The sequence below is a fragment of the Amblyomma americanum genome, chromosome 8 (genome assembly GCF_052857255.1).
Source record: "Amblyomma americanum isolate KBUSLIRL-KWMA chromosome 8, ASM5285725v1, whole genome shotgun sequence".
Taxonomy (NCBI): Eukaryota; Metazoa; Arthropoda; class Arachnida; order Ixodida; family Ixodidae; genus Amblyomma; species Amblyomma americanum.
This window is the reverse complement of record NC_135504.1, coordinates 118,340,850-118,349,592: the sequence shown is the minus strand read 5'-3', so window position 1 is coordinate 118,349,592 and position 8,743 is coordinate 118,340,850. Positions and strand designations below refer to the sequence as shown.

At 45.4% G+C, this 8,743-nt stretch overlaps 1 protein-coding gene across 1 annotated transcript; it reads right to left on the bottom strand.

Moving 5' to 3' along the window:
- Nucleotides 1-6,083: 6,083 nt before the first annotated feature.
- Nucleotides 6,084-6,911, bottom strand: LOC144102702 (ubiquitin-conjugating enzyme E2 Z-like). Its single transcript, XM_077635895.1, has one exon. The coding sequence runs from the start codon at nucleotides 6,909-6,911 to the stop codon at nucleotides 6,084-6,086; it is 828 nt and encodes a 275-aa protein (XP_077492021.1).
- Nucleotides 6,912-8,743: the final 1,832 nt, after the last annotated feature.

Below are 8,743 nucleotides of genomic sequence, written 5' to 3'. Positions count from 1 at the left end.
TGACTACGCTGCCGCTCAAAATGATCATCAGAGAACGAGCGTCAGTGTCACTGACTGCCTTCTCTGGGAAGACTTGTGCTGGCTTCTGGATAGTGGCAGCTGCGCTGACGTTACTGTGAATGTAGGCGATGGCGCATATCGTGCGCACAATGCGATACTGGCATCCCGGCCTCCAGTTTTTAGAGCCATGTTCAAGTACGATATGCTCGAAAATCTGAAAGGCGAAATATTTGTGCCTGACACCGAACGCGAGTTGTTTGAAGAAATTCTCCGCTTCATGTACACTGGACGATCGCCGAACGTCGACAATATGGCGAGCGCGCTCATTGTAGCAGCCGACAATACGGCTTGCCGCTTCTTCGGGACATGTGTGAAGACGCCCTCATCCGGAGGCTTAACTCTGAGAGTGCGGCGTCAATCCTGATCATCGCCGATAAGCTGAACGCTACCATTCTCCGCCAGAATGCTCTGAATTTTATTTGCGCAAACGTGTGCGAAGTGACGAAAACGACCGGATGGGAAGCACTATTGGAGGACAAACTGAACCTAGCATTAGATATCTTCTTCAATGTGCTTACAAAATACTGCGCAGACAACATCGAGCCCCTTGCAAAGATAAAGAGGCCGTTGTAGAGGGTGAGGAAAAGCTGCCTCAGGCTCATAGTGACCCCCTAGGCCAGACTTTGAACTACCTCGGAGAAGCAAAGATGTGCTTCTGGGCTCTTGAGCTTCTGGTTAAGGGATATATTCCGGTCCCGCAACACTTGAGCGTCAGCCCGTGTGGTGAGACTTTGTTTCTTAGCGGTTAGAGAGTACTGGAAAAAGCAGGTGGCTGCAGACTGCATTTCACTCCCGTCATCATCTTAACTTGCAAGCTTCTTTATTTGTTGACAAAAGTCTTACCGGGCGCTATGAAATATCTTAAGGAATAATTAAACTCAGCAAAGAAATTGCTCGGTGCACTATCGACTATTAAAGATTTGCCAGCATTGAAGGGCTGATGGCTCTGCTCGGAAAATATTCACAGTGCTTTACTACGCCTCAGCTTCCACATCCCTTCCATACCAACAGAGTGAAATATAACTGCAAAATGAGGATTGTTGGGCCAGTTAGTTCATGATTCAAAACTGAAAACGGCGCGAAAAACAGGACAGGATAGATAGAAGCAACACACACAGCACCGATGCTGTGTATGTTGCTTCTCTCTATCTTGTCCCGTTTTTCGCGCCGTTTTCAGTCGTGAAATATAACGAATAGCCCTTGTAATTTCTTTGCAGTTGCTTTTATATGAAATGATAGCGGTTATTGAAATTAAGGCATGTACTCAGGCGCTGGAATCATTTGCGTGTGAATGCTTATTCACTGTAGACGTAAAACGTACACTCGCGAATATGCACGAGCGCCCCGTTACTTATATAAGCATGCGTCCAAGCAGATAGAATCAAATAATATCTGTGGGAGGATCTATTCATGCACTAACGTTACTTCTGCACATTTGAGTGAATTTGACGAGGTATGTACACAGTATTTCTTTTCGCAGATACATTTACTTGATGGCTTGATTTTCTCAATAAATTTTCTTTTTTTTTGCACTCCCTTCCTTTTGCTGGAACCCCCATCGGGAGGTGGAGTACATCGCTTCCTGTTTTTTCCCAACGTTACTAATCGGTGAATGAAAAGCCACCTCGCTTGTGAAGACTGTCGCCGTTTGTGACATTTTCCTAGGGTGTTAAACAAGTGTGACATGAATGTCTAAGCATAAATTGTAAATCATACGGAAAACGCAAGCAGCTGCTTCTTCCTCCGACCACACTCGGCACTCCTTGTTCGCAATCTTGATGACGGCAAAAGAAGATGATTAACTAACGACCTACTTTGCAGCCAATCCTAGAGGCCAAAATAAAATGCTTTGCAGAGTCAGAGTGCCATTACTTCCGATAGCCGCACTCTCTTTAATTGATCTCGCTCATGCTGTACAGTATGTGTTTATCGCAGCACTCGTCCGCTGTAACACTCTTGCGTTTACGACGCATTCGGCTGCTTAATCGTGTTCGCGTGCGTACGTATAGAGTAAACGTCGCTGAACAGACGAACTCCTCTGCTCCCTTGTGTCACGCTCTAGTTTAGTTGCAAATGCTGCGCAGGCTTGCTTATATGGGAATCATCAAGCTCCTTACACCGGTGCTCTTTCAAACTGAAGTGTATGGCTAATGAAGCTAGTTGTTTTTGTTTATCAAACACCGTAGCAACTGCCTCCTAGCACGTAGACGTACAGAATGACATCTGGCCTGCGGGGTGACCGAAGAGGACGATAATTAATTGCCCACGGGGCCTCCTGACAGAATCCTAAAGGGCCTCCTGAGCTCCCAAAGCCGTGCAGATTCCACGATACGCCCAGTGACACCACATCATTACCTCGGCTCCTAAATCTGGATTACGCCACCTTCCTCATAACAAGAAAGCAGCACCTTCAGTTCCGCACACGTGCTTTCGTCCCTCCGTGTGCGGTAACGCTCCCCCGCGGTCTTACCCGTGCAGAGGAGGTTGCGCTTCGGAGGACCCGGGTCGGGGTTGCCCTCCCTCCTGCCGTAATCCGAAAGTGGTTTCAATTTCGATACATAATCCCCGCCCCGGGTGTCCAGTCTATCAATCCTGGAATACTGAGGCTGATATCTAACCCTGATGTGGGTGCGCCAGGCTCTGAAGCTGAGGATAATGCGGCACAAAAAAGCACCGGGTCTCTATCCGAACAATCCTTCGTCATATACTGCTTCAACGCAGAGGCCACATCATCGCTCACTCCTTGACTTTATCACACCGGCCATCCTTTATAAAGCATTTAACCGTCATTTTCTTTTAACCAACACTGCATTTCCTTTTTATGCGGTATGCAATTAATGTCGCTTATAAAAAGGTTCTCGGAGGAATCCGTCGAGAAAGCTGCTAGATTCGCACCACTGGTGATTGGGGTCCATCTCAAGTGGCAATTTCCTTTTTTTTAATCATGCCCATTGTCGGACGCGAATATGTGTGCGAGCTTCAGTGCTATTTAGGCAGAATGCTTCACTGAGTTGGTCTAGAAATGAAGGTAAAAGACTAACAAAATGTGCTGATCGTTCAGGTATCTTAGACGAGATCCAGATAATAAGTCACATGATCGTTGAGAGTTTCATCCCTCAACAATTGTGAGTTTTATAACCAACGATGAGGTCTTTAACTCACGAAACGTCACGATGACGCAATTGCATACGATATACGCTCAACATGCCTCTAGGCGATGACACTATAAAAATAAACTGATATCGCAAGCCACTCGACCTCTGCCTGCAAGGACGCGATCTCGACTGAAACAAGCAACCTACATTTTACTTCACGTATTGAATGCGTTGAAAAATAAGAAAAGAAGCGATCGTTGCCGCGATGTTTATGCTCGTTGCTGTTGTATCTTATGCGCATATTTCGGAGAATGCTTCAAGACCTATCCAAGCAGAACACACCTGTGCACTTTTGTTTTTTTATGTTGCAGTAATCATGGCAGTCCGAGGGGTTTCTCTCTCTTTTTGCCAATAAATATTCTGGAGTGCGAAACATAGAAAATTAGCTGCTAATCGCTGCAGTCAGATCTTATCAAAATCCTTAAACTTTTAACGTGTTCATATCATCCTGTTCCGTTAGTTTCCGACTGCGCACAAATATCAATCTAATAGTTTCGTTGATTTTATCTCGTTTCTTTTGACTTTTTGTGACCCGCCCCTTCCGGGTAGTACCGTCTATTGCTGAGGTGGAAAACATTTCAAAACAGCAATGCTCTAGAGTCTTCAGTGCCAACACCCTTAAAATTTCATCTGGTTTTCGCCTCTTGAACGGTTTCATTTGATTTCGCAAATTGTTTGCTCATATTTTCCAACAAACATGGCAGTGTATGTGTAATTGCAGGCACTGTTGTAAGACAATTTCAATTTTCGGCCAAATTTTACGTCTAGTAGGAGGGATTTTAGACAGAAAGGCAAGTCACTGTCTTGCCTTGGACCGAATAGAATGTCACTTGCGCAGTTACCCATCAACGCGGCTTCTTCCGTGAAAGAAAACTTCTGACAGAATAGCGATTAATGCGTATTCTTTCAGCGAACTTTACTAATAAAAGAAGAGTCTTCGATCATGAGTTGCAGGGTATGGTGCGTTAGATCAATGTTTCCTAGTCGTCACGGTTCGTATTCAAGAAAGAATATTTAGCCCCCTATTTCGGCCCTATATTTGGGCCATAAGCACAGGCAATCACATCGATCTGCTGGCACTGCTAACTGAAAGGATACGTTGTGTTTCATTTTGCTGAAGAGATGTTCTTTGTTTTTAAAACAAGAGCTGCTTTACAGAGCCTTCCCCTTGCGGTTCCACGTGTAGCTCATTGGCGCACATAGCAAAGCTCATTCTACATCATCGTCAAGCGTCAAGGAGCAAAATGTGGCGGTGCCAATGCCGGCCGCTGGTGGCGCGGCGGGCTGCGTAAGGTCACAGCGCTTCACTACACTTCTTTTAGAAACTAACGCTGATTGCAGCACAGGAGGTCCAGGCTCACCACCATGATGTATACAGAGTAGACGCAGTGAAGATCCGTGAATGCGAGCTTCCACTGGGCGAACAATTTTCCACTGGGCGAACAAATCTATGTGTTGACAGACATGAACAAGGTGGCTATGGTGTATCCATAACTGTTCGACCGAAGTCTAAACCGCACCCTCCCCCTGAACAGAATTTACCCACCCTGCTGCTATACAATGCCACCGCCTTTTATATGAATACGCCAGTTAACCCTGAGGCATCAATCCCCACTGGCTGCGAGGAAACTAACCAAGGCTCGAGTCAAACTTGTGAACGGAATTATAATAGTAGGCGTTGAAATGAAGACGCTCATACTGCAGGTCGAAGTGAGAACTGTGCCGTATTTTAATCTCAACCATTTGAAAGGCTGATCCTTTCAAGCGCTCGGCGATTGGCTAAAACAGCGGAAGAGTCTGATGCTCGTTTTCAACGTATTGCGTTGATGTACGAGCCGTTAAAACACTGACGTGCACGTTGCTACCGTATATCGACAGATTTCGTAGCTATATTTGTTGCTGTTCAACTTCTGAGACTTCTAACGGCGCTGCAGTATTTCAAATTCTCAACTACACCCGACTTCTCAAAGATTATCCTGTATCGCTAAAGGAACTTGGACGTTGTCGTAGTTCCGAAGGCCACGCGCTGAAAAACTGTGACAGAAATAATGGTTCTTTTCGCTCGTCGGCACATATGCACACTAATTAATAATAAAACTAAACTTAATTTCTATTGACAAAGATGAAATTTTATGAGCGTATTTTTCTGTCAATTCTAAGGTGTCAGTTATACCCATGCGACAGAAATAAAGGCTTCTTTAGCACAAGAGGCACACGGTGTGGCCTCACCACTGCACTGTTTATTGGGGCTGAACGCCACAGTCGCTGCAGAAACTTCTTTGTATAAATGAGCACTTCGTGTCCCTCGGAAAACCAAGCTATATTATGGGTCCAGGAAGCAGCAATGGCTTTATACTTGCTAAAAAACCTTTCCTTCTGCGCGTAAAAGCGCATGCTACACTTCAACTGATAGCGTCCCCTTTGAGGACTACAGTCCTACACAATTAAAACGCCTTTGGGACGTAACCAACCGTAAACTAGATCTTGAAATTCATTTCACGTACTGTAAGAAAGAAACTTGTTAATTCTTAAGCCACTCGAGAGCGACAAACTGCAGGCATTCTAGACATTCATGTTTACGGAGGAAAATCATCGCACAGGTCGTCAAAGTACCTCTTTCTTCGGTGCAAGTAAGCAAGGATTGAAGGCCTTCGTCAAAATCCAAAAAGAAAAAAAATACTAAAGTCCAGAAAGACCGCGGCATGACAATGTGATTACGGCGAAAGGTGGATTATAAACGGCTGCTCATTGGTTGTTTTTTTTTCAATGAACTATTTCTCAATATTACGTTTGGTCCCTGTTCTCGACCAGCTTGCAAGAAGTTGTTTTGACTTCAGTCACTGGCGCCCCATACGCTGCGCAAAGATGTCAATCAGCTGCCTCCACAAGGTCATTGGTCACTGTGGCCGTCACTACTTGGATTGATTCCTCCACTTGCTTTCGTAACTCCTGTAGTCGGGCCAACAGCCTCTGGTATTCATAAGTTCCCATGATGGCACCCAAATATGACTTCATTTCATAGCCATTCGCAGGCAGCCTGTTTTTTACCAAATCTTCATACTTGCTATGAAACTCTAGAAACTTCTCCAGCACAACGTGCTTGAAAGAAGTCGGGTACTTGGATTCATCCTTAAGGCAGTCTTCTACTGCATCACAAACGACCACTCTGATTGTCTCGTGCTCTACGTAATCCCGGTGGCGGGCAACTGCATGCTCCCGCTTGGCATTCTCAATACCGCAGTCCTTGTTAAGAACGCCTTGGATGGCGAGGAGCACAGTGCTAACGGTGTAGGAACAGTTCCAGCTGTCTCCGCGAAACGTGCCAAGCATTTTCAGGCAAACTAACCCGGCGTCGTTGATGTGAGCGTTGAGCTGCACCCCCTCTGCGCCCGGCGTCGACAGGTGCACGCGTGGTGGCTTTGTTGGGTAGTCGCGGGAAAATTTGATCACAAAATGGAAGAACCCTCCTTCGTACGGCGTGTCAGGTGGACCGATCATGAGAGCGTGTATCGTGGAGGCGTCGTTGTCGTCCGGGGAAATGGATACTCCCTGCATAGGCTTGGCTTTCATATTAGCGAGCTCTTGTTTCAGTCTCAGAAGACACATAGGTGACGGCGCCTCGTTTCCAAGCTTGGTGGGGTCCTGGGAGCTTGTCTGTGAGCCGTTGCCACCAGCAGCACGTTGCACTCTTGACATCGCCGCGGATTCACAATCGTAAAGCCAAGTCCGGGAACTAGATGTTCTCAAAATCCGGTACCCGCAGTAGCGAACTGGGGACCTCGTTTTCTTCGCTTCTCTCGTTGTTGCATGTACCATGACCTCGAGGCATTTTTGGTGGTGAAGATGAGGCAATTTACTTAAATGTAGGCGGGGTTTGTTTCTACATTCTTATTAAGTTCTTATTATGCGTCAATTTTTATTAATAAATGATCAAACACGCAGACGCTTCGATCTAAGTTTAACACTTGTGAGACAACATCGTGCACGCAAGAGCTCCAGAAGCTCTGCTAGATTCCAATGTGTTCAGGTATTATGCAGAAGACGATCGTAATATATTTAACCGATATCTTCTAACCTTTCTGTCCGTTTCTTTCTTAGCTTCAGCTTCAAAGTATATCTATCTGTTATCTTCGCAGAACCTGTTTGTAGACGACTATGAATGGCTGTGGTAAGAGGTTGCCCTCATTTGGGTGGCGACTTTCAATATAGCTGCTGATGCAAACATCTGGCTCAAAATATCAAGGATTATGATTTAGGGCCTAATATGGCCTAATTATGATTTAGCCTATTATGATTTAAGCATTAAACACATTTTCTTAACCTATGCCGAAAGAACTTGAGGAAACCTTCCGCGTACTTGGATAAGAAAGGAAACCAGAAAAGGAGCACGTGTATAAAAGACGGCAGATTTATTATAGAAAATATGTAAGCTGAATATCTTTGGACAAGCCTTAGCTCATCCTACTTGGCTGGTCTTCTTCGTATTAAATTGTTAATGTGTTCATTCAAAATAAATAATATTTTACATTCTGTCATATATTCATGTACACTATAGACCACGGAATGAAGGTGGTTTCATTATACAGCAATGGCGACTATAGTTTCTCAACATAAAATGCAATGGGTTAGGATAACTTATATTGTTCTGCATTTTCTGGAAACGCAGCAGCTGGAATGCATCTAGCCCACTTTATGTTGGAGCCTAGAAACTCATTCACCATTGGGTACAGTTTCAAGTAAGAAGTGCATTTGCAACGTGATGTAGTGAAATCCTTTTACATAAACTTCTCATAGCCACAGTGGCTATGTATATTATGTACTACTGCTCTTCGCAGCACATGTATGTAATTACCCGCCGCGGCGGCTCAGTGGTTAAGGCGCTCGGCTATTGATCCAGAGTAACAGGGTTCAAACCGGACAGTGGTGGCCACGTTCGATGGAGGCGAAACGCAAAAGGCGCCCGTGTGCTGTGCGATGTCAGTGCACGTTAAATATCCCCAGGTGGTCAAAATTATTCAGGAGTCCTTCACTAGGGCCTCATCTGCCTCTATTGCCTCTACGGCCGCATCTGTACTCATCGCCCAGGTGCATCCAATCCCTACCCACCTGACAGTTGACGCACTGAGGGCACGTTTTCGACACATATCCCGGGTTCCCTCTCACCATTTTGCCAGTCTTCCTATTACCAGGCCACGCACATAGTTTACAAACACCATTGATGCACATGGCGCCATTCTGCCGACCCAGTTTACACCCGCCTCAGGACCGTCCTCGCCACTTTGGAGCCTGCACAATCCCCGTGTTTTTCTTTCAATACATGGAATCAAGAAGAAAATCGATTTATCGCCCATAGAATTGCTGACAGTGAGATTATACCGCCTACATATAGAATGATTCGGAAGGATCGTGCTTCACATGGTGGTGGTGTAGTCCTTATTTTCAAAGAAGGAATTGAATTTGTTCCCATGAAAGATTGCCCAACACAGAGAGCATCTGGTGCAGGCTAAAACTTGGCGTTTCTTTCTGTG

What these genes read in the sequence shown, in the direction of transcription:
- LOC144102702 (XM_077635895.1), bottom strand. Translation starts at nt 6,911, where the DNA reads ATGTCAAGAGTGCAACGTGCTGCTGGTGGCAACGGCTCACAGACAAGC.